Genomic DNA, 26,829 nt, shown 5'->3' with positions numbered 1-26,829 from the left:
AGTCAGCATGGATTTGTGAAAGGAAAATCATGTCTGACGAATCTCATAGAATTTTTTGAGGATGTAACTAGTAGAGTGGATAGGGGAGAACCAGTGGATGTGGTATATTTGGATTTCCAAAAGGCTTTTGACAAGGTCCCACAGAGGAGGTTAGTGTGCAAACTTAAAGCACACGGTATTCGGGGTATGGTATTGATGTGGATAGAGAACTGGTTGGCAGACAGGAAGCAAAGAGTGGGAATAAGTGGGACCTTTTCAGAATGGCAGGCAGTGACTAGTGGGGTACCGGAAGGCTCAGTGCTGGGACCTCAGTTGTTTGCAATATATATTAATGACTTAGACAAGGGAATTAAATGCAGCATCTCCAAGTTTGCAGATGACACGAAGCTGGGCGGCAGTGTTAGCTGTGAGGAGGATGCAAGGTGACTTGGATAGGTTAGGTGAGTGGGCAAATTCATGGCAGATGCAATTTAATGTGGATAAATGTGAGGTTATCCACTTTGGTGGCAAGAACAGGAAAACAGATTATTATCTGAATGGTGGCCGATTAGGAATAGGGGAGGTGCAATGACACCTGGGTGTCATTGTACACCAGTCATTGAAAGTGGGCATGCAGGTACAGCAGGTGGTGAAAAAGGCGAATGGTATGCTGGCATTCATAGCAAGAGGACTCGAGTACAGGAGCAGGGAGGTACTACTGCAGTTGTACAAGGCCTTGGTGAGACCACACCTGGAGTATTCTGTGCAGTTTTGGTCCCCTAATCTGAGGAAAGACATTCTTGCCATAAGGGAGTACAGAGAAGGTTCACCAGATTGATTCCTGGGATGGCAGGACTTTCATATGATGAAAGACTGGATCGACTAGGCTTATATTCTCTGGAATTTAGAAGATTGAGGGGAGGGATCTTATTGAAACGTATAAAATCCTGACGAAGGGTCTCGGCCTGAAAGGTCGACTGTACCTCTTCCTAGAGATGCTGCCTGGCCTGCAGTGTTCACCAGCAACTTTGATGTGTGTTGCTTAAAATTCTAAAGGGATTGGACAGGCTAGATGTAGGAAGATTGTTCCCGATGTTGGGGAAGTCCAGAACAAGGGGGTCACAGTTTGAGGATAGAGAGGAAGCCTTTTAGGACCGAGATGAGGAAAAACTTCTTCACACAGAGAGTGGTGAATCTGTGGAATTCTCTGCCACAGGAAACAGTTGAGGCCAGTTCATTGGCTATATTTAAGACTTGAGTTAGATATGGCGCTTGTGGCTAAAGGGATCAGGGGGTATGGAGAGAAGGCAGGTACAGGGTTCTGAGTTGTATGATCAGCTATGATCATACTGAATGGCAGTGCAGGCTCAAAGGGCCGAATGGCCTACTCCTGCACCTATTTTCTATGTTTCTAGAACCTCCTCTTCGTTCCCCTCACTATCGAGTCTCCTAACACTATCACTCTGAAAATTTCCCTTCTCTACTGAGACTCAGAGCCAGCCAAGTGCCACTGGCCTGGCAGCTGTTGTTGTGCCCTAATAGGTCATCCCCTGAAGCAGTATTCAAAGGGCTATATTTGTTGCAGAGGGGAATGGCCACAGGGAAACCCTGCACTAACTGTTTACTCCTCCTACTTCTGGTGGTCCCACATTTACTATCTAAAGCCTGCTGCCTGGGTGTGATCACCTCAATAAAAATCTCATCTATGAAGTTTTCAGCTTCCTGGATGGTCCTGAGTACATTCAGCTCCAATTCCTTGACCTTATCAGTCAGGAACTGTGGTTGGATGTATTTCCTGCAGTCATCAAGGAATCTATTAGGTACCCTACAATCCCACATCCAGTGCCTTAACTACTATCCTGCCTACACCTGTTATACTTCTAACTTCTCAAGCCTAAGTTCAAGCCTATGCCTGTTCTCACCTAAGCCCACTGAGTCAAAGCCTGGCCATTTTAACACTACCCACTACAACAGTGGCTGCTGTGATTACACCTCACTTCTTTTTATTGGCCCCTGTCGAGTCCCCAAGAGATTGTTATGATTGCAGCCCGCCGAAAAGTTCCGAAAGGCCCTGGGCTCTTTTTCAATGATGCCAGAACACAAATGAAAATGTACTGTAAACTACTGAAAATGTGCTATAAACGATGGCACGTTAGCACAATGCTTTCCAGTAGCAGCAACCTGGGTTCAGTTCCCACTGCTGCCTGTAAGGAGTTTGTACATTCTCCTTGTGACCACATGGATTTCCTTCGGGTTCTCCGGTTTCCTCCCACAGTCCAAAGATGTACCAGTTGGTAGGTTAATTGGTCATTGTAAATTGTGCTGTGATTAAGCTAAGATTAAGTCGGGGGGTTGAGGGCAGTACAGCTCGAAGGGCCAGAAGGACGTATTCCATTCTGTATCTTAATAAGTAAATAAATCCAAATGTCTTTTTCTTAATAAGCTAATAGTAAGCAATAAATGATCGCAAAATGTAATTGTAGAGAGTTAAAATGTGAACTTCTGAAGAGAGCATTCTTATTTATTGGTCATTTAACTTGTATTTTGGCTACATTCAGGTAGATTTTTGTGTTGTCAGTTCATTTTTTTCAATATGTACATTTTCAAAGGGGTTCAAGCTGATTTTGTGAAGCAGCCAATCCTATTCATTCTCAAGTCATTAAATATACTTGGTGGGGATATGCTTCCAGTTTATTTACATATAGATATTTCTGTTTTTATAAATCATTTGATGCTTGATACTACATGCAGATTAATTCTCAGAAGTGGTCCACTGGTTCTGTGACATCCAGTATGGACAGAACAACTGCTGCATTTTGATATCTAAACTATTAATTTATGAACTCATTCCTATAATTCATTTACATTCTGCCAATATAAAGAAATATATTATGTCACCAAATTGTTCACTTTGGTTTTCTGAATTTAAAAACAAGTTTCACACTCTTCCCGACAACACGAAATATTATCTGTCTCTTGCTATGGTATCCATATAATACAACCTAGTATAGAACAGAATCAGACTCATAAACACAAGAGATTCAACAGCTGCTGTGTTACACAAAATTGGATTTATTGCTTTGCAGTCAATTTAGAAACATAGAAAACCTACAGCACAATACAGGCCCTTCGGCCCACAAAGCTGTGCCGAACATGTCCTTACCTTAGAAAGTACCTAGGGTTACCCATAGCCCTCTATTTTTCTGAGCTCCATGTACCTGTCCAGGAGTCTCTTAAAAGACCCTATCGTATCCGCCTCTACCACCGTCGTCAGCTGCCCATTCCACGCACTCACCACTCTCTGCGTAAAAAACTTACCCCTGACATCTCCTCTGTACCTACTTCCAAGCACCTTAAAACTGTGCTCTCGCGTGTTAGGCTTTCCAGCCCTGGGAAAAAGCCTCTGACTATCCACAAGATCAATACCGCTCATCATCTTATACTCCTCTATCTGGTCACCTCTCATCCTCCGTCGCTCCAGGAAAAAAGGCAGAGTTCACTCAACCTATTCTAATAAAGCATACTCCCCAATCCAGGCAACATCCTTGTAAATCTCCTCTGCACCCTTCCTATGGTTTCCACATCCTTCCTATAGTGAGGCGACCAAAACAGCACAGTACTCCAAGTGGGGTCTGACCAGGGTCCTATATAACTGCAACATTACCTCTTGACTCCTAAACTCAATCCCATGATTGATGAAGGCCAATGCGCCGTATGTTTTTATAACCACAGAGTCAACCTGCGCAGCAGCTTTGAGTGTCCTATGGACTCAGACCCCAAGATCCCTCTGATCTCCACACTGCCAGGAGTCTTACCATTAATACTATATTCTGCCATCATATTTGACCTTGCAAAATGAACCACCTCACATTTATCTGGGTTGAACTCCATCTGCCACTTCTCAGCCCAGTTTTGCATCCTATCAATGTCCCACTGTAACCTCTGACAGCCCTCCACACTATCCACAACACCCCCAACCTTTGTGTCATCAGCAAATTTACTAACCCATCCCTCCACTTCTTCATTCGGAGAAGGAAGTTTGAGAATCAGAGCGGGAGTGCGGAGGAAGCCATTTTTGAATTTTTAGTTTTTTTCCCATCGGGGTTCAGAGAAGTGGGACTGCACAGGCGTGTGACATTGGGCAGTGAAGTGCGGAAGATTTAAAAGGACAGAAATACTGCTTCGGGTTTAATTCGGAGAAGGAAGTCTGAGAATCGGAGCAGGAGTGCAGAGGATTGTTCGTTCTTTTTCATCGGCGTTCAGAGAGGAGGGACTGCGCAGGCGTGTGATATCAGGCAGTGAAGTGCGGAAGATTTAATAGGAACAGAGCCTTATACAGCAGGCAGCAGAGTTTGCAGGCGGCAGAGTAAGCTGGGAGCAGAGTGAAGGCTTAAGGGCTTCGGCTCAACGGGCTTAGGCGGAAATGGGCGTGGCAAGGAAGGTTTGATATTCATTTTTGTTGTTATTTGAGGAGAGGGCTGTATGAGTGTGAGGGCAACTTGCTGTTCTCGGTGCTGGATGTGGGAGGTCCTGGAGTCTCCAAGCCTCCCGGATGTCCACATCTGCACCAGGTGCGCTGAGATGAAGCTCCTAAGGGACCACGTTAGGGAACTGGAGCTGCAGCTCGATGACCTTCGTTTAGTCAGGGAGAGTGAGAAGTTGATAGAGAGGAGCTACAGGCAGGTGGTCACACCGGGGCCATGGGAGGCAGACAAGTGGGTCACGGTTAGGAAGGGGAAGGGGAAGGGTCAGGTACTAGAGAGTACCCCTGTGGCTGTGCCCCTTGACAATAAGTACTCCTGTTTGAGTACTGTTGGTGGGGGGGAACAGCTTACCTGGGGGAAGCGACAGTGGTCGTGCCTCTGGCACAGAGTCCGGCCCTGTAGCTCAGAAGGGTAGGGAAAGGAAGAGGAGGGCAGTAGTAATAGGGGACTCGATAGTAAAGGGGTCAGATAGGCGATTCTGTGGACGCAGTCCAGAGACCCGGTTGGTAGTTTGCCTCCCTGGTGCTAGGGTCTGGGATATTTCTGATTGCGTCCTAGATATCCTGAAATGGGAGGGTGAGGAGCCAGAGGTCGTGGTACATATAGGTACCAATGACATAGGTAGGAAGAGGTCCTGAAAGGAGAATATAGGGAGATAGGAAGGGAGTTGAAAAAAAGGACTACAAAGGTAATAATCTCGGGATTACTGCCTGTGCTACGCGACAGTGAGAGTAGGAATGCAGTAAGGTGGAGGATAAATGCGTGGCTGAGGGATTGGAGCAGGGGGCAGGGATTCAAGTTTTTGGATCATTAGAACCTCTTTTGGCGCAGGTGTGACCCGTACAAAAAGGACGAGTTACACTTGAATCCTAGGGGGACCAATATCCTGGCGGGGAGATTTGCGAGGGCTACTGAGGTGACTTGAAACTAGAATGGTTGGGGGGTGGGAATCAAATTAAAGAGACTAGGAGAGAGGAGGTTAGTTCACAACGGGGATGGGAACAAGTGCAGAGAGACAGAGGGGTGTAAAGTGAGGGTAGAAGCAAAAAGTAGTAAGGTGAAAAGTAAAAGTGGCAGGCCGGCAAATCCAGGGCAAAAATCAAAAAGGGCCACTTTTCAACATAATTGTATAAAGGCTAGGAGTGTTGAAAAAGCAAGCCTGAAGGCTTTGTGTGTCAATGCAAGGAGCATTCGTAACAAGGTGGATGAATTAAAAGTGCAGATTGTTATTAATGAATATGATATAGCTGGGATCACAGAGACATGGCCCCAGGATGACCAAGGATGGGAGCTCAATATTCAGGGATATTCAATATTCAGGAGGGATAGACATGAAAGAAAAGGAGGTGGGGTAGCATTGCTGGTTAGAGAGGAGATTAACGCAATAGAAAGGAAGGACATTAGCCGGGAGGATGTGGAATCGATATGGGTAGAGCTGCATAACACAAAGAGGCAGAAAACGCTGGTGGGAGTTGTGTACAGGCCACCAGTAGTAGTGAGGGGATTAGTGTGCAAACTTAAAGCACACGGTATTGGGGGTAAGGTATTGATGTGGATAGAGAATTGGTTAGCAGACAGGAAGCAAAGAGTGGGAATAAACGGGACCTTTTCAGAATGGCAGGCAGTGACTAGTGAGGTACCGGAAGGCTCAGTGCTGGGACCCCAGTTGTTTACAATATAAATGACGTAGATGAGGGAATTAAATGCAGCATCTACAAGTTTGTGGATGACTCAAAGCTGGGCAGCAGTGTTAGCTGTGAGGAGGATGCTAAGAGGATGCAGGGTGACTTGGGTAGGTTAGGTGAGTGAGCAAATTCATGGCAGTTGCAATTTAATGTGGATAAATGTGAGGTTATCCACTTTGGTGGCAAGAACAGGAAAACAGATTATTATCTGAATGGTGGCCGATTAGGAAAAGGGGAGGTGCAACGAGACCTGGGTGTCATTATACACCAGTCATTGAAAGTGGGCATGCAGGTACAGCTGGCGGTGAAAAAGGCGAATGGTGTGCTGACATTCATAGCAAGAGGATTCGAGTACAGGAGCAGGGAGGTACTACTGCAGTTGTACAAGACCTTGGTGGGACCACACCTAGAGTATTGTGTACAGTTTTGGTCCCCTAATCTGAGGAAAGACATTCTTGCCATAGAGGGAGTACAAAGAATGCTCACCAGATTGATTCCTGGGATGGCAGCACTTTCATATGATGAAAGACTGGATTGACTAGGCTTATACTCTCTGGAATTTAGAAGATTGATGGGGGATCTTATTGAAACGTATAAAATCCTAAAGGGATTGGACAGGCTAGATGCAGGAAGATTGTTCCCGATGTTGGGGAAGTCCAGAACGAGGGGTCACAGTTTGAGGATAAAGGGGAAGCCTTTTAGGATCGAGATTAGGAAAAATTTCTTCACACAAAGAGTGGTGAATCTGTGGAATTCTCTGCCACAGGTGTGATGAGAATACACATAAAACTAAGATGTTTGCTGACCTGGGCTAGCATCAGTGGCATCAGCAGTTGGTCTGCCACCTGTCCTCAGGGGAAGGAGAGATAAGGAACAATGAAGCGATCTGGAGATGTGTAATGAAGGGATGGGAGAGAGAGCTGTCTGGAGCGGCTCCCCCTTTGAACCCTGAACTGTTTGAAGTGATGGACAGGCGATACCCCAGCAGGGGGATAAAAAGGGACAGGTTCGCTAAGGCAGGACACACACGACACCCGAGGTAACGAGACCCTGGAAGCGGTGCGCCTCTCACGAGTCGGTGGGAAGTACCGGACCTTAAACGCACAGGGTGGAAAGGTACGATCAGCGGGAACCCGGTGTGTGTCCACCCTCGCTTGGGTGCCGGGTTCACTGCAGAGGATCGACCGCATCTGGAGGAGGGGTCACAGTCGGTGACCTCAGGTGACATCACAAAGGACCCGCCCGAAAGCTGCTTGTGAGCAATATCGCCGGTCTGTGAGTGGAAGCCGTTTCTGAATGATCAGTCGTTCTTGATCTCTCTCTCCTTCCCCCCACGTTGTCCATCGCCATGGCAACGATTACTGCGAACTGAACTAAATCGAACTGGACTTTTGTGTCACTTTGAAATTGGTCATTTACCCCTAGACAATGATAGAGCTTGATTGATGCTGTTATCTTAATTCTGTGCACATGTGTGTTTATCATTGCTGAACTGTTGCATTTATTATCCTTTCGATTACTGTGTTGCTTGTTTCTTTAATAAATCTTTCTTAGTTCTAGCAATCCAGACTCCAACTGAGTGATCCATTTCTGCTGGTTTGGCAACCCAGTTACGGGGTACATAACACAGGAAACAGATGAGGCCAGTTCATTGGCTATATTTAAAAGGGAGTTAGACATGACCCTTGTGGCTAAAGGGATCGGGGGTATGGAGGGAAGGCTGGTACAGGGTTCTGAGTTGGATGATCAGCCATGATCATACTGAATGGCAGTGCAGACTCAAAGGGCCGAATGGCCTACTCCGGCACCTATTTTCTATGTTTCTATGTTTAATCCAGGTCATTTATAAAAAATCACGAAGAGCAGGGGTCCCAGAACAGATCCCTGAGGCACACCACTGGTGACCGACCTCCATGCCAGATATGACCTGTCTACAACCACTCTTTGCCTTCTGTCTGCAAGCCAGTTCTGGATCCACAAAGCAATGTCCCCTTGGATCCCATGCTTCCTTACGTTCTCAATAAGCCTTGTATGGGGTACCGTGTCAAATACCTTGCTGAAGTCCATATACACTACATCTACTGCTTTACCTTCATCAATGTGTTTAATCACATCCTCAAAAAAATTTAATCAGGGTCATAAGGCACAATCTGCCCTTGACAAAGCCATGCTGACTATTCCTAATCATATTATGCCTCTCCAAATGTTCATAGATCCTGCCTCTCAGGATCTTTTCCATCAACTTACCAACCACTGAAGTAAGACTCACTGGTCTATAATTTCCTGGGCTTGAATAATTCTTGAATAATGGAATAACATCCACAACCCGCCAATCCTCTGGAACCTCTCCTGTCCCCATTGATTATGCAAAGATCATCGCCAGAGGCTTAGCAATCTCTTCCCTCGCCTCCCACAGTAGCCTGGGGTACATCTCGTCCAGTCCTGGTGACTTATCCAACTTGATGCTCTCCAAAAGCTCCAGCACATCCTCTTTCTTAATGTGTACATGCTCAAGCGTTTCAGTCCACTGTAAGTCATCCTTACAATTGCCAAGATCCTTTTCCGTAGGGGATACTGAAGCAAAGTGCTCACTAAGAACCTCTGCTATTTCCTCCGGTTCCTTAAACACTTTTCCACTGTCACACTTGATTGGTCCTATTCTCTCAAATCTTATCCTCTTGCTCTTGACATACTTGTAGAATGCCTTGGGGTTTTCTTTAATCCTGTCCGCCAAAGCCTTCTCATGGCCCCTTCTGGCTCTCCTAATTTCTTTCTTAAGCTCCTTCCTGCTAGCCTTATAATCTGTGTTGTGGGGGGTCTTTATTTGTGATTAACTTGATAATTTGTTAATTAATTTTGATCAACAGAGTACTAAGCACAGTGGTTTGATCCCTGGTATCACAGATTTGATTAGTATTGTTTTGTTACTATGGGAATACATTGGATTGAAGTTCCTGCAGGTTCAGAATTGAACTTCCTCAATAGGTTTATTTTATCACTTGATAAAATATTTAATGGCCTGAAATGTGGTAGGATATTGATTAGAGGTGGTGAGTTATTCTAACTTGTGGCTTTTGTTTTTTTTCTAGCATGTTCCTGCTGCAGTAATACGTCTTATTATTCTGGAAAACATAATTTTAAGTCCCGCACATGATGTTTACCTATTAGTGGGAGCTTCTGTTCACTACAAAGTTGCTAAATTAGTAAATGGAAAAATGACAGGTAAATTCCGATGAGCATCTGCCATAAGCAGAACTGTGTATGTTACTTTGCATATAATGTAATATGTTCTTTTGGGATAGCGTGAAAACGACTTTAGACTAAAGAACAATTTTCTTTTAGTGTACTGATATTAACAGAAGCATTTTATACATATATACCAACAGCTGAGCTATTAAAATACATTTTCGAGTTTAATGCATTAGGTCTTTAGCAGTGAGTTAAAACATTGAACCAAAAGTTAAATTTCTTTGTTTTTTAAAAATCTCTCATGAAATAACCATAGAGTGAGTACCTTGGCTAATACTGTATAGTCATAGTCATACTTTATTGATCCCGGGGAGGGGGGGGGGGCGGGAAATTGGTTTTCGTTACAGTTGCACCATAAATAATAAATAGTAATAGAACCATAAATGGTTAAATAGTAATATGTAAATTATGCCAGTGAAGTACCTGATTCATAATCCCCTGAATATGCACCCAACTAAGGCATATAATGTGACACAAAAATACCCCTTATACAGATTCCCTGCAAATAATATCCCAGGTACTGCCACACCTCTTCCTGGCCTTCAGGTAAAAATACAGGACATAGCATTTTCATCGTTAAGACAACATTAATTTTACATGAAAATTACATTTGCTAAGGAGAATACTGCAAAAAAAAAGGAGTTATGCAAAATCTGTTTTGGTGTGTTAAAAAACAGCTGGCTTACATTTGGTCTTTGTTAATATACTTGTCACAAGAGATCTGGATACACGTTTCACATGTATTGAATTCCATAAAAAAAGTATTGTTCTCAATATGTTACTTTCAGCAATGTGGTACGACTCCCACACATTTAACCTCACTCTGTTCAACTATTTATATCATTAAATGATACTAATAACAAAAGAAATGGAGAGGGGAAAGGAACAAAATATATAACTTAAAATTGTAGCCTTGGATTTTTTTCCAATTCCATTAAACGCCTTGTAGGAATATTGAGAATGATTAATCTACAAATGTCTGTCAATGATGTTCTGCACTTTATGGTTTTGCTGATTTCTGGTAGACCTTAAATGAATGTTTTATCCATTTTAGAAGCAAATAGTCTTCCTATTTATAGAGTCGATTTGTTATAGAGTCAATTTGTTGTAGTCTTACATTTGTATATTCAGTGATAGGTTTGCAATATGACTAGACTGGAAAAATTTCACCAATTTTTTTTTTCACAATCTGCTTTTCATTCTCTGTCCTCACTTTATTTCCATATATGATACTCCACAGTGATAATCTCAGTTGCATTTTGACAATTAGGTCCCGTCCTATCATCATTGAGTATACCAGACTTCAAAATCAAAGGTTACAACACAGAAGGAGGCTATTTGGCCTATTGAGTTCATCCTGGCTCTGTCCATTTAGTTACTCCATAACCCTGAAAAATGCTTCCTTTCAAATATTTCTTCATTTATCTATAGAACATAAAAACACATTTAAATCTTCCTGCACAATGCAACCTGGAAGTGAACTCCAAATCCTGATGTAAAAAAATGTCCTAGCGAATACAATGTTTACATGATGCACTTTTAACTATAAGCAGACTAACTGTATATTTTCACATTGATTGCTTTCCTGGTATTTAACCAAGTCAATTTTTTTCTGATTTCCTTTTTTTGTTCTACTAGCTGACTAGCTTTCAATTAAGCAGCATCTGCATTTTCACATTTTAATTCTTATTTTCAAAGCTATCTTTAGCATTACCGTTCTCGTCTCTGCAATCTTTTCTAGTTTCACATTCCTCTATTTCTAGACACTGTTATTCTTAATTGACATACTATTGGTCTACAATTCCCTATCTGAACGTCTATGCCTGCCTAGCATTCGTTCTTAAAATGGTCCTTTCACTAATATTTGGTCACATAATCTAACGTTCCATGTACCTTGGTGTCAAAACTTTGTCAACACACTTTGAGACACACGGGACATTTTAAAAGTGCTAAATTGGAATCCTAAAACAAAATGCTTCCAAAGCATCAGCTTTGTGATTTTATGACTTTCAAAAAAGGTTCCACCACCCACTTCCTGCTGCATCTATGGAAGAGAATGTTATTCCCATATTAGCCTCATCAGCAACGTTCCTCTATTTTGTTGATGGAGATGGAAGGGTGGACCAGGAAGTTGCAAAGTGAATAACCTCTTTGCAATGCTGGCATGGGAGGGGAAGGTTGTCTGGTGGTAGAATTTTGTTGAAGGTGGTCAAAGTTGCAAGGGATTATTGTTAAATTCAGAGGTCATTTGCCTATAAGCTGAAGACCAAAGAAACTTTGTATATATTTTAATGACTTGTTAAACAAAGCATTTGATTAGATAAACCATCATCAAATGGTAATAGGTAATGTAGCCAGTTGTACTGTATTATATCTCAGCAGTGAGACACCTTTTGTCCAGATTTCACCAGTTACTCATGTCTCTTCACTTCAACTTGTCTGTTTATGATGTTTAGAATAATCTATTTCTTATTATTCTTTTAGAAATTGAGATGCCATCTGAACAGTATAGATTGAAATTACAAAATAATGAAGTGAGCTCTGCTGGAGGAAGAAATGGAACAGTTGCAAAGCTGGATTCTGACTCCTCCACTGTCTTAGGAGTCCATACAGGATGGACCATCTTACTTCTTACCCACAAACGTATCCTTTTTTCAAAAACATACTTTCTATTACAGCGTTGTTCAGATAATTTTATTTCCTGTAGTAACATGCTAAAATGAAAAAAATCCATGTTACTGTAAAACTCATCTCTTTCAGCATATCAACAAAGTAGTGTCTTAGTATTACAGAACATGTGCTGTTGATGTGTATTTTGTGATTGCACGAGAAAACTGAAGACAGAAAATTGATAGTTATGATAAATCAACAATTTCATCATTAACAAAGTAGTATGTAGTCTATCCATTTTATTATTTGATGGAATATTTAAATCTATGCATAAATACTAAAAATTAACTTTTTAATAGCTGGTTTGAAATAAAAAGCTATTCAAATTTCAGCGGCAGAGTACAAAATGCTGTGCTATTATTTAACTCACTTAGTGCAACTGACCAAACGTGAGTCTCCAAGCAATGTGTGCAGAAAATGAGTTGCTACTTCCTTACTTTCTTGTGTTGGTACAGTAATACTTAAAATATGTGGAAAACTTTCCAAGTAATCATTTTCTTAAGTCTTTTATCTGTTGCATAATTTTAGTTTTGCTTTTCTCATGCCTTACATTTTTTTTCCTGAGATCAATTAATTTAATGATTGGAATTTGTTCTTTTTCTACTTAAAAATGCATTGTGCCTTTTAAACCAGTCAAATCAGATTTAACTTGCGATGAAATGTCATACACTGTCTATGCTCAGAATCTCATCTATTTGAATTAGATCACTTCAAGTTTTAGATCACAGAGCATATAAGGTTTGGTAGTAAACCTTGACTCCCCCACCTGTTGGGTAGGTGTGTGTGTGTGTGTGTGTGTGTGTGTGTGTGTGTGTGTGTGTGTGTGTGTGTGTGTGTGTGTGTGTGTGTGTATATATGTGTGTGTATATATATATATATATATATAAAAAATCAGACTTTATGTTGCCCTCTCGGCGTGGTTCCATGGAATCTCTATACATTTCCTTTCCCCAGATTCCATCTGCCATCTTTTTGCCCACTCATTTAACCTGTCAAAATTTTAAAAGACCCTTTGTGTACCTTTTCAAATCGTCATCAAATGTTTTGTCAGTTCTTATATCTAATTAATATAGATTGTAAATAGCAGAGCCCTCAATACTGATCTTTGAGGCATCCCACTTGCTAGTTCATTGACTTAAAACTACTCATTTATGCTTATTTATTTTTAATTTTATTTTTTGGTATCTGTTGATCAGTCTGCTATCCATATTAATATGTTAACCTCAGGTACATAATCCTATGTTTCTTACAATAATACTTTGCTTTACGCTGAATGTTTTGTTTAGAAATCTAGGTGTACTATATTTACCTGACTGAACTGCTAGGATGCAATACATTCTCTTTTTACATAACTGTAGAAACTCTTGCACTGTAATTCTACATTTCTTGCCAGTTTATTTTCATATTCATTTTTGCCCATTTTGTCAATTCTTTAGTCACTTTTCACAGGTTTCTAAAGTTCTTCCATTCCTGAATGACATTTTTCTTTCTAACTTTATAAACCATTTCTTGCTAACTCTTGTAACTCTAATTCACACCTTAGCTTTTTCTGTTATCTAAGGACTATTTTAACTTGCCTAATCTATCTCAACTAATTGACTGTTCACATAAATATAATTACCTTTATTTATTTAAGGTTAAAACTGAAGTTTTGGACTTAAATTTGTCAAACTCAAGCTAAATGTGAAATTTTATCAACCGTGATCACATTTCTATGGTGGAATATTTAATATGAGATACTAATTAATTCTGTCTCAGTGCATATAAATGAATCTAGACTAGCCAGCAAATGAAGTCAACTTGCATAAAGGCTGAAGTCAGAGACTTGTGCTTTGAAGTGCTGCACTATTATGAATGCAGTATTAGATTTTAATGTTGGTTTGGTTTGTTATTAAAATATTTTTGATTTCCTTATGCAGAATTACATCTTGGATAATAAAGAGCATATAACAATTTCTGAGTAACTACTAATTATTTGTCATTCTACATTTTAAAAAAATATTACAAGGCTTATTATGGTTTAACTAAAATAAAGACATTCACATGCAGGGACTTTCTCATCTACCCAACTGTACAATATATGTTGTCCAAGCTGGTTTTCTAGGTTAGTATTATATTGATTTTATCTGGCAGAATGTTCAATGAACTGAGATATGAAATATTAAATTGCCTAATTAAAGTGGAATAAATTAAAGCATAACCCACTTTAGTTGTACTTAGTTTCAATTAAATTAGCTCTGCTGCTTTGGTATCTACAGTAACAGCCATTTCCTCTCTATCATTTTCTAAGAGGTGAGTTTTCTGCATAACAATGATGCTAGGAAACTTTTCCACGATGATAATGTAGCTAGATGGAAGCCCATCTCAGCTACAGGGAGTAGTTCTTCTTGAGCTGCTGCTTCACCGTGGAGCTAAGCAATACAGATCAAACATCTTTGTATCAGTATATAAGAAATATTAGAGGGAAAGATTTCAGCTGTAAATTCGGAACTTGAGCTGTTAGCGAACTGACCTGATACATAAGGTACCTGAATCCCAATTTGTCCATCACACAATAAAATTGTCCCGGCTTTAACTCCACAATAAACTTCGAACACATTATTTTTACAATTTCTACTACATAAATAATTTTTAAAAATTGTTTTAAAAGATGTATTAGTATAATATCACTTAAAACTTTGGTTTCAAGATTATAATTTCGCTGTTTCTCTGCCAGCTATTAACCATTTAATATGGTATAAAGATCAGATGTCAAAGCTTTTAAGGTACATTTGTTTTCTTGATTCATATAGTGCACACACGTTATAAGGAACGTAAAGAAAAACAAGTATGAATCTGTTAGATTTTCTAAAATACATATACATATTCTAGAGGTCACAGTGAGTGCTTGAAATTAATTTAAACTTTGGTCTTTTGGTTAATTCAGGTTTTTCTGTCCTGCCTGGAGAAAGATGGGTTCTGGAAGTAGGACGAAATTATGAATTTACTGTGGAAGTTTATGACAAAAAGAGTAATAAAGTTTATTTATCTGATGTAAGTTGATAATTCAGTTATGACCTTTAGGAATGTCTTTCTGTATGAATGTTCTTGAGGATAAAATTCAAATACTTAATCCATTTCAAATTTTAGATGTTATTCATGTTTGTAGCACTTAATATAGATTAACTTAATTGTACCTAGGAATGCCAAGATTTGCCACTGGTTTCTTTTGCAATGTAGAGATGGTACTCTCACCTGCCATATCTTTGCAGGCACTCTGTACTTCTAAGCAATTGCAAATTCCGTTCTTTAACAACTCCTTATTGCAAAGGACTCCAACATCAAGAACCCAGTACATTGAGGAAAAAATATATATAACCATTTTACTTTTCTTCCTTGAATTAAAAAAAATTGTTGATCAGTATCAGGTTTATTATCAGTCTCTTATATGACATGAAATTTGTTGTTTTGTGGCAGCAGCACAGTGCAAAGACAGAACATAGACCATAGAATAGTATAGCACAGTACATGCCCTTCAGCCCATAATGTTGGGCCGACCCTCAGACCCTGCCTCCCATATAAGCCCCCACCTTAAATTCCTCCATATACCTGTCTAGTAATCTCTTAAACTTCACTAGTGTATCTGCCTCCACCACTGACTCAGGCAGTGCATTCCACGCATCAACCACTCTCTGAGTAAAAAACCTTCCTCTAATATCTCCCTTGAACTTCCCACCCCTTACCTTAAAGCCATGTCCTCTTGTATTGAGCAGTGCTGCCCTGGGGAAGAGGCGCTGGCTATCCACTCTACCTATTCCCCTTATTACCTTGTACACCTCTATCATGTCTCCTCTCATCCTTCTTCTCTCCAAAGAGTAAAGCCCTAGTTCCCTTAATCTCTGATCATAATGTATACTTTCTAAACCAGACAGCATCTTGGTAAATCTCCCCTGTACCCTTTCCAATACTTCCACATCCTTCTTATAGGGAGCCGACCAGAACTGGACACAGTACTCCAAGTGTGGCCTAACCAGAGTTTTATAGAGCTGCATCATTACATCGCGACTCTTAAACTCTATCCCTCGACTTATGAAAGCTAACACCCCATAAGCTTTCTTAACTACCCTGTCCACCTGTGAGGCAACTTTCAGAGGTCTGTGGACATGTACCCCAAGATCCCTCTGCTCCTCCACACTACCAAGTATTCTACCATTTACTTTGTACTCTGCCTTGGAGTTTGTCCTTCCAAAGTGTACCACCTCACACTTCTCCGGGTTGAACTCCATCTGCCACTTCTCAGCCCACTTCTGCATCCTATCATTATCTCTCCACAATCTTCGACAATCCTCTACACTATCTACAAAACCACCAACCTTTGTGTCGTCTGCAAACTTGCCAACCCACCCTTCTACCCCCACATCCAGGTCGTTAATAAAAATCACGAAAAGTAGAGGTTCCAGAACAGATCCTTGTGGGACACCACAAGTCACAATCCTCCACCCTGAATGTACTCCCTCCACCACCACCCTCTGCCTTCTGCAGGCAAGCCAATTCTGAATCCACCTGGCCAAACTTCCCTGGATCCCATGCCTTCTGACTTTCTGAATAAGCCTACCGTGTGGAACCTTGTCAAATGCCTTACTAAAAACCATATAGATCACATCCACTGCACTACCCTCATCTATATGCCTGGTCACCTCCTCAAAGACCTCTATCAGGCTTGTTAGACACAATCTGCCCTTCACAAAGCCATACTGACTGTCCCTGATCAGACCATGATTCTCTAAATGCCCATAGATCCTATCTCTAAGAATCTTTTCCAACAGCTTTCCCACCACAGACGTAAGGCTCACTGGTCTATAATTACCCGGACTATCCCTACTAACTTTTTTGAACAAGGGGACAACATTCGGTCCCTCCAATCCTCCGGTACCATTCCCGTGGACAACAAGGACATAAAGATTCTAGCCAGAGGCTCAGCAATCTCTTCCCTCGCCTCGTGGAGCAACCTGGGGAATATTCCATCAGGCCCCAGGGACTTATCTGTCCTAATGTATTTTAACAACTCCCAACACCTCCTCTCCCTTAATATTAACATGCTCCAGAACATCAACCTCACTCATAATGTTCTTACCATCATCAAGTTCCCTCTCATTGGTGAATACCGGAGAAGTATTCATTGCGGACCTCGCTCACTTCCACAGCCTCCAGGCACATCTTCCCACCTTTATCTCTAATTGGTCCTATCTTCACTCCTGTCATCCTTTTCTTCTTCACATAATTGAAGAATGCCTTGGGGTTTTCTTTTACCCTACTCGCCAAGGCCTTCTCATGCCCCCTTCTTGCTCTTCTCAGCCTCTTCTTATGCTCCTTTCTTGCTTCCCTATATTCCTCAATAGACCCATCTGATCCTTGCTTCCTAAACCTCATGTATGCTGCCTTCTTCCACCTGACTAGATTTTCCACCTCTCTTGTCACCCATGGTTCCTTCACCCTACCATTCTTTATCTTCCTCACCGGGACAAATTTATCCCTAACATCCTGCAAGAGATCTCTAAACATCGACCACATGTCCATAGTACATTTCCCTGCAAAAACATCATCCCAATTCACACCTGCAAGTTCTAGCCTTATAGCTTCATAATTTGCCCTTCCCCAATTAAAAATTTTCCTGTCCTCTCTGATTCTATCTTTGTCCATGATAATGCTAAAGGCCAGGGAGCAGTGGTCACTGTCCCCCAGATGCTTACCCACTGAGAGATCTGTGACCTGACCCGGTTCATTACCTAGTACTAGATCTAGTATGGCATTCCCCCTAGTCGGCCTGTCCACATACTCTGACAGGAATCCATCCTGGACACACTTAACAAACTCTGCCCCATCTAACCCCTTGGAACTAATCAGGTGCCAATCAATATTAGGGAAGTTAAAGTCACCCATGATAACAACCCTGTTATTTTTGCGCCTTTCCAAAATCTGCCTCCCAATCTGCTCCTCTGTATCTCTGCTGCTACCAGGGAGCATATAGAATACCCCCAATAGAGTAGCTGCACCCTTCCTGTTCCTGACTTCCACACATACTGACTCAAAAGAGGATCCTGCTATATTACCCATCCTTTCTGTAGCTGTAATAGTATCCCCGACCAGTAATGCCACCTTCCTCCCCTTCCCCCCCCCCCATCCCTTTTAAAGCACTGAAATCCAGGAATATTGAGAATCCATTCCTGCCCTGGTGCCAGCCAAGTCTCTGTAATCACTATATCATAATTCCATGTATGTATCCAAACATTACTAAAACTTATAAATTAAGTAAGCAGTACAAAGATTGGGAATTATGAGGTTCATGGACCATTAGAAATCTAATGGCAGAGGGGAATCAGTTGTTTCTGAATCATTGAGTATGCGCCTTCAGGCTGCTGTACCTCCTCCTTGCTAGTGGTAATGAGGAGAGGGCATGTCCTGGATGATGAAAGTCTTTAATGGTGGATGCTGCCTTTTTGAGGCAGTGCCTCTTGAAGGCGCATTTGATCGTGAGGAGGATAGTGCCCATTATTGAGCTGGATGACTACAATCCTTTGCAGCTCTTGAGGTCTTGTGTATTGGAGCCTCCATACCAAGCCGTGATTCCTCAGTCAGAGTGCAATCTACTGTACATCTATAGACATATAGAATCTCATGACATACTAAATCTCTTCAGACTCCTAATGACTCCTATTGGTGTGCCTTCTTCATGAATACATCCATGTTTTGTGTCCAGGACAGAGCCTCTGAAATGTTGGCGAACAGGAACTTAAAGCTGTTTACTCTTTCCATTGCTGGCCCCTTAATGAGGACTGGTGCACGTCCTCCCAACTTTCCCTTCCTGAAGTCTGCATTTATTTCCTTGGTCTTGCTGACTTTAAATACAAATTTGTGTTGTTACACCACCACCCAACCAGCTGATCTATCTCACTTTCTAACACCTCGTTGCCACCTAAGAATTTACCTACAACAATGGTGAATTTATATTTTATGAGAATCAATAAATAGGGGATAAGTATGATATTTTAATAAATCTTAGTATTATGTTGTAATTTGCAAAAGTGATCATGAAATGTAATATAGATTAATAGAAAATTGAAAAATAGCAGATAATGAAGAATCTGGAACATAACCACTTTGTGCTTAAAATGCAGAGTAATAACACTTCAGGAATTTATTGCTAGCCAATCTTTCTCATGGTTTTAACTTCAGGGGATAAACAGTTTTATGGAATGAGTTAATTGAAGGGAATCTTATCTCTGTCAACTCTGGAGACTTGAATCTTCTTCACAACTATTTCTTGATAATGCTTTTTTTGGTTATATAATGCTTATTAATAAGGAAAGAAATTTCTTTATTGTAACTTACATTTTAGGGATTGAAATTAAATCAGAGATTCTTATTTACTGTCAGTTGTGAAAACAAAATAAGACCAACTATCTAAATCCACTTTCTGTAAAACAATGCTTTTACTTATTTTGCACAGTTTGCAAATCTAAATATCAGAAAACGGAAAGCCAATATATTGCCTGTAATTTTTCAAATTCTAATTTCAGTAGATGAAAGTTAGTTAAAAACCCTTCCATTGAATGCACCTCAATCTGCAGAATATACATGAAGATGTAGCTTTCAGAATGTATTGCTGACAGATGCCAAAATCTAACGTTTTTGTTGTGTGAGGGTTTGTTGGGAGCACTAAACACGCTATTTTGTATTGCCAGAAGATCACACTTGCTCAAATTCATTCCTTTGATATCACTGAAATGAAGTTTAGAGGAAGAGTATAATGTGCTATTTTAGTGTGCTTAAGACAATGGCAGGATTAATTTCTAGAATTATGTTCACAGTCATAGAGTTGTACAGCTCAGAAGCATGCTCTTAGGCCCAACTTGTCTATGTCAACCAAGTTGCCTACCATTTCAATTTTCATGCATTTGGCCATATCCCTCTGAACCTTTCCTTTTCATGTTTCTTGAATATGCATAATTGTAACTGCTTAATAGTAGTTGATACATGGTTTTAATACTGGAATGGGAAGTTTGATACTGTCATTTTTTTGTCCAGATTTAATCAGGATTTACATTAGCAAATGTATTTGTTGTGCTTTTGGAAGCAAATTTATGATGAGAAATATGACAAAAGTGAAAATTTCAGATCCGAAGAGACTAACTTGGAAAGAACCAATGGCTCAAAACTGTGCCATTAAGGGGCAACTGTGTGCAGCTCCGATGGGAACCATCAAATATTCCTGTTTAGGACTACTGCAGCTGAAATTCACAGTCATAGCCATGGGTACTTCAGTAAACAGTATAGTTTTAAGATGTGTAAACAAAATTATCAATACACAAAATCAACAAACCTTGGACGGCGTATTCAGGTTGCGAGTGCAGTTCTCTTTAAGAAAACAGAAGCAGGGATGCCACAATGATTTACAAGTTAAATGGAAACACAGAGGCTTTGGACTTCCACTCCCGACTATCCTGCAGGTGAATGTAAAGTCTCTGGAAAATAAAATTGACGACCTCAGAGCAAGATTGCTATACCTGATTGAGGGACATCAGAGGCTGCTATGTACTTTGCTTCATGGAAACATGGTTCACACCTGCCATTTGGACGCAGCACTGTAGCTCAGTGGCTTCACCATTCTCCGCAAAGACAGGACTACACAGTCTCTTAAAGGCAGAGGAGGTGGAATATGCTTGACGATTAACTCATTGTGGTGCACAAACGTGGCAGTTCTGTCTCAGGCCTGGTCACCTGACCTGGAAGATCTAGCAGTCAAATGTTGTCCATTTTATCTGCCAAAGGAGTTTTCCACCATCATCTTGGTAGTGGTATACATTTCACCTAAGGCCAACATCAAGCTGGCACTGGAGAAGCTGAGCAACACAATCAGCAGGCATGAAGCTACGTACCCTGATGTCTTCCCTATCATTGTGGGGGATTTCAACCAGACCAGCTTGAAGAAATCTTTGAACAATTACCACCAACATATCACCTGTGGAACCAGAGGAGCCAACACAGTTGATCACTGTTATACCACCATCAAAAATTCTTACTGTGCAATCCCATGCCCACACTTTGGAAAGTCTAATCACCTGGCTGTACTTCTACTCCCTGTGAATAGGCAGAGACTAAAGACCGCAGCATCAGTGGTGAGGACCAAGAGGGTATGGTCAAGGGAAGTGGAGAAGAGTTCTCAGGACTGCTTTGAGTCAGTGGACTGGACAATATTCAGGGATTCATCTTTGAGTCTGAATAATATGCCACAGTTCTCACCGACTTCATCAAAACCTGTATGGATGAGCGTGTGCCTTCAAGAACATACCAGACATACCTAAATCAAAAGCCATGCTTGAACCAAGAGATTCCTTAGTCTGCTAAGAACTAGATCTGTGGTATTCTCAAGAGCAGTGATCCAAAACTATACAAAAAGTCCAGGTGTGACTGACAGAAGGCTGTCTTAAGAGCAAGAAAACAATTCTGATTGAGGTTATAGACGGAATCGGATACGCATCAGCTGTGATAGGGTTTGCAGGCCATTATGTCCTACAAAGCAAAATTTAACATCAACAATGGCAGTGATTCACTCCCATTTGAGCTCAATGCTTTTTATGCACACTTGGAAAATGAAAATAAAACTGCATCGATGCGGATCCCTGCAGCATCCAGTGATCCTGTGATCTCTGTCTCGGAGGCCGACATCAGAACATCTTTCAAGAGTGTGAACCCTCACAAGGCATCAGGCTCTGGTAGACCTCTGAAAATCTGTGCCAACCAATTGGTGGGAGTGTTCAAGGACGTCTTCAATCTCTCACTGCTGCATTTGGAAGCTCCCACCTGCCTCAGAAGAGCAATAATCATACCAGTGCCCAAGAAGAGCAGGGAGAACGACCAATTCTCTGTGGCACTCACATCGACAGTGGTGAAATACTTTGAGAGGTTGGTCATGAATCAACTCCTGCCTAAACAAGGACCAGGACCCACTGCAATTTGCCTATTTCCACAACAGATCTACAGCAGATGCAATCTTACTGGTTCTCCACTTGACCTTGGATAACCTGGACAATAGTAATAGCTATGTCAGCCTGCTGTTTATTGGCTGCAGCTCAGTGTTCAACAAGATCATACCCTCAGTTCTAATCAAAAAGCTTCAAAACATACGCCTCTGTACCTCCCTTTGCAACTGGATCCTTGACTTCCTCATCAGGAAACCACAATATGTGCAGATTGGAAATAACATCTCCTCCTCACTGACAATCAACACTGACACACCTCAAGGATGTGTGCTTAGCCCACTGCTCTACTCTCTCTACACTCACAACTGTGTGGATAGGCACAGCTCAAATACCATCTATAAGTTTGCAGATGAAAACTATTGTTGGCAGAATTTCAGAAGGGTAAGTCGAGAGAACACACATCAGCCCAGTTCTTGGGTGTCAATATTTCTGAAGATCTATCCTGAGCTCAATATCTTAATGCAATTACAAAGAAGGCACGGCAGCAGCTATATTTCATCAGGAGTTTGAGGAGAGTTGGTACGTCACCAAAGACATACCGTGGAGAGCATTCTAACTGGTTGTATCACTGTCTGGTATGGAGGGGGACACTGCATAGGATCAGAAAAAGCTGCAGAAAGTTGTAAGCTCAGCCATCTCCATCACGGGCACTGGCCTTTCCAGCATCCAGAACACCTTCAAAAGGCAATACATACAAAATACTGGCGGGTCACAGCAGGACAGGCAACATCTATGGAAATGAATAAACTGTCACTGTTTAAGGGCAAGTCTCTTCCTCAGGGCTTTCAAAAGGCGATGCCTCAAAAAATCAGCATCTATTATTAGGGACACCCATCACCCAGGCTATGCCTTCTTCTCATTGCTACCATTGAAGAGGTGCATGAGCCTGATGACACACACTCAAGGTTTTACAGACAACTCCTTCCCCTCCATCTTCAGATTTCTTAATGGATAATGAACCCATGAACACTTCCTCAGTATTTTTCCCTCTCTTTTTGCACTATTAATTTATTTTTATATATACTTCTTATTGTAATTTATAGCTTTTAATACTATGTATTGTAATGTACTGCTGCTGCAAAACAACAAATTTCATGACATATGCCGGTGATATTAAACTTGACTCTGAACCATTTATCCTTCTGTTCCTTCTGATGTGAGAAAATATTGATGTTCTTGTTAAAGGGGTCAACCATTATGGGGAGAAGGCAGAAGAATATGGATGAAAAAATATCAGCCAAGATTGAATGGCAGAGCAGATTCAAAGGACCAAATAGTCTTATTCTGCTCCTTTATCTTAGGGTTTTATGGAATCATACAAATGTTATGCTGCCTCGTTATTTATACAATTTGCAATTTGAAAACCAATTTTTGTTAAATTATTGTGTCATCGATTTCATGAATGGGTAACACCAGTTAATATTAGGTTGCACAATTTAAAACTAGTCTGCAATTCTTCAAGGGGCTTGCATCACAAAGAAGGCACACCAGTGGCTATACTTCATGAGGAAGTTGGATATGTCACCCAAGACTTCAAATTCCTACCGATGTTCACTGGAGAGCATTCTAACTAGTTGCACTACAGTCTAGTTTAGACCTTTCAGTGCACAGGATAAAGGCAGTATCTATCACTCAAGACCCTCACGATCCAAACATGCCCTCTTTTCGTTCCTACCATCAGGGAGGAGGTACAGGAATGTGAAGGCCCACACTCAACATTTTAAGAACAGCTTCTTTCCCTCCATTATTGGATTTCTGAATGATGAATGAATCCATGAACAGTAACTCGTTATTCATCATTTGCACTTTTTTTTTACTTTTGTAATTTAATGTCTTTTACTGTACAGCTGTCGCAAAAGAGCAAATTTCATGACGTGTCATTGATAATAAATAAGATTCTGATTCAGTAGGTACTAGCAAACATTCTGCAAGGAGTAATATTTCTAGATGGAAGAATTTAGCTCCCACAACTGCAATTTATTCCAGTCATAGAACCACTGTTTCCTTTAATTTTATCTACAATATGATATTGCAGATAAAATTAAAGGAAACCTTTTGTTAGAAGTATAATGGAAAACAATATGCTTAGAAACTTCTGTTCTCTCCTAGAACTTAAATATTGCTACTGTCCTTCCAAAGTCGCATTTCCAAACTCTGAAAACACTGAGGAATGGAACTTATCATTATGTCAATGTCTTGTCGAACGGCCGTGCAGTAATTAATGCAACATTGTTTGGGGTATCTGGGCAGGTAAGGATAAAATGCTACAAAACACTACGCGAAATGACTTATCAATGTCATTAAAAACAATGCAGTTCTTCAAATGTGATCTCTCTGGCGTATTTTATCTCGTGTTATAGCTAAGAGAAGATGTTTTATGATATTTTGCTTACATATTTTTGCTAATGGCATAGCAATCCACATTAAAGATGATAGACTTTGCATGACAACACTGGAAGCAAAATCAATGCAGTGGATTTTTAACTAAACTATTTTTATGCATCTCTTCACAGTTCCGCAGTAAATGTTGCTTTAATCTAATGCTGATTTTTTTTCTCTTTTTTGCTCATATACCTGCCATTCATACAATTATTACTTTGCATATTGAAATAGCCAAAATAGTTCAGAGTTTTAGGAATCAAAGTAGTGAAAGCTTAGATTAGAGCAAGATTTTTAGACTTAAGGGAATTGTAGGTTATAGGACCTAGGGAAGGTAAGTGAAGTTGGGTCATAGATTAGATCACCATGGTCTTATGGAATGGCGGTACTGTATGACATTGTTTTGCTCGTGCTTCTTATGTTTACTATGTTTGCTGGGAAACATTAATATATTAAAATAGGTATTGATGTTAACTCACTACACCAAGATTTGATTTGACAGACAAAAAAATCAAAGCAGCAATTTATTACACATTTATTTAATTTCTTATAAATGGATAAAATCTATTTCGTGTTATTTTTTCACAAATAAAACTATTTAAAAGCAATTTGTCAAATCTGCTTGTAATATCTCTGACTACTTAAAGCAGCAGTGAGCAACGAAGTTTCATATGTGACATTTATCAGCAATGGCAGTATGGATCCTGAAACAATTCTTTTTGAGATTGATGGTGACCCTGACTCAACTCTGAGAACAGATCAGTCATTTATGTGAACTTATGCAGGTTCTCAGAGGACACAAATGTGAGAGATGACTACGTTATGCATAGACATCCTTCCTGTCAGAAGTGTTAATTAGAGGGTACTCCCCTCAAAGCCTGAATGGAAAACATTTTTAGTACCAACTCTTTTGATGGACATTTTTCTCCCATCTAGTTTTGTTTTTAAACTAATTTCTCATTGGTTGAGCAAGGAATCAATTCAATGTTTTCATGGCATCTTCTTGCATTTGTGGCCACTACATTCTGAGGGGGCACCCTGCTAAAACCACCTGCAAATATGGTGACTTGGATCCCAGTTCAGCCAGTTTTCTTCAGGTTTATTTTGCAGTGAATTGTAAAGCATTCTGTTTACAACAATTAAAAAAAAGTCTAACCCTGTAAATACAGTTAGAACTTAAGTCTTCAGCATTAGCAAAATCTGGATCTCACAACTTAGAAATTTGGGCAGAAACTAATTTTGGATATTATATTTTTGTTGTTCTAATTTTGGTGAGTTGAACAACAGAAGATGCAAAGACCTTGCATTAATGTCCATTTGTTATTAATCGCATACTTTTAATTCCCCCAGGCTCAAGAAGTGCAAAATCAGTTAACACAATTTAACGTGAACAATTTTTGTCCCTCAGGCATTGCACAGTTGAGTTTCTAATGAAAAATTGATTTAAAAAACAAATGATGGCAATTTGTGGTGTTGAACTAAATTAGACTGGAGCACTAGCAATCAATGCCTTTGATTAGAGTTACTGGCCTTGACTTAAAAAGTGCTAGTAAGAAGTTTGATTCTTTTTCTTTATTTGACTTTATTATAAAGTTCTTAATTACTTTCCTGTACTTTCATATCTTTAATTAAACCAATTTGTATTTTATTTAAGAGCATTTAGAATTGTATATGTCTCTGGTTATCAGAGATGCTTAAGAATAGTTGAAAGGACTTAGAGGGCAGCAGGTTGTGAAAAGATCTTCAGAAGATTCCAGATACAGAGCCTCAGGATATACCAAATGAAACCTAGTTGCTGTTTGACTTCTGCTCTGCCTCACAAGTACACCCAACTACAGAGGATTAGCTTGGTCATTCTGCCATATCCTTAAGAATTTAATAGGGTCAGAGTTCTAGGGTAAAATTTTTATTTATTTTGCTTCTATAAGTCTGTTTTATATAATTACAGAAACTGGCTACACCCATTACCAACCAACAAGAAGTAATTATTTATAAACCAATTTTCCTGGAGCCAGGTATTCTTGTCTTCCCATGGCACCCCAAGCCTCAAAGTTATCGACACATAATTAAGGTAGTGTACTATTCTATTCTATTCATTTCTGTTCATAGAGATCAAATCCTTACACAGGATATTGAGGTAGAACAAGGTAAAACAATAACAATGCAGAATAAAGTGTAAAAGCTATTGAGGAAGTGCAGCACAGATAAACAATAAAATGCAAGGTCTTAACAGGGTAGATTCTGAGGTCAAGTGCCCAACTTATGGACAACGGCAACATTTAACAATCTTACTACACCAGGGCAGAAGATGTACTTGAGTTTGGTGGTACATGCTTTCAGGCTTTTGTATCTTCTGCCCAATGG

General features: G+C 40.4%; 1 protein-coding gene across 1 annotated transcript in view; it reads left to right on the top strand.

The window, feature by feature from the left end:
• LOC140187848 (nuclear pore membrane glycoprotein 210-like) overlaps nt 1–26,829 on the top strand; it is a 148,068-nt gene that overhangs the window by 32,233 nt on the left and 89,006 nt on the right. Inside the window, exons 6-11 of the mRNA XM_072243645.1 lie at nt 9,238–9,370; nt 11,882–12,040; nt 14,103–14,171; nt 14,994–15,100; nt 24,196–24,336; nt 26,414–26,536. Coding sequence (XP_072099746.1) covers nt 9,238–9,370; nt 11,882–12,040; nt 14,103–14,171; nt 14,994–15,100; nt 24,196–24,336; nt 26,414–26,536 — 732 coding nt within the window. The remainder of the gene's footprint in view (nt 1–9,237; nt 9,371–11,881; nt 12,041–14,102; nt 14,172–14,993; nt 15,101–24,195; nt 24,337–26,413; nt 26,537–26,829) is intronic.

The sequence above is a fragment of the Mobula birostris genome, chromosome 25 (genome assembly GCF_030028105.1).
Source record: "Mobula birostris isolate sMobBir1 chromosome 25, sMobBir1.hap1, whole genome shotgun sequence".
In the NCBI taxonomy this organism is placed as follows: domain Eukaryota; kingdom Metazoa; phylum Chordata; class Chondrichthyes; order Myliobatiformes; family Myliobatidae; genus Mobula; species Mobula birostris.
Note: the sequence above shows the minus strand (reverse complement) of the source record. Positions and strands in the feature narration are given on the sequence as shown.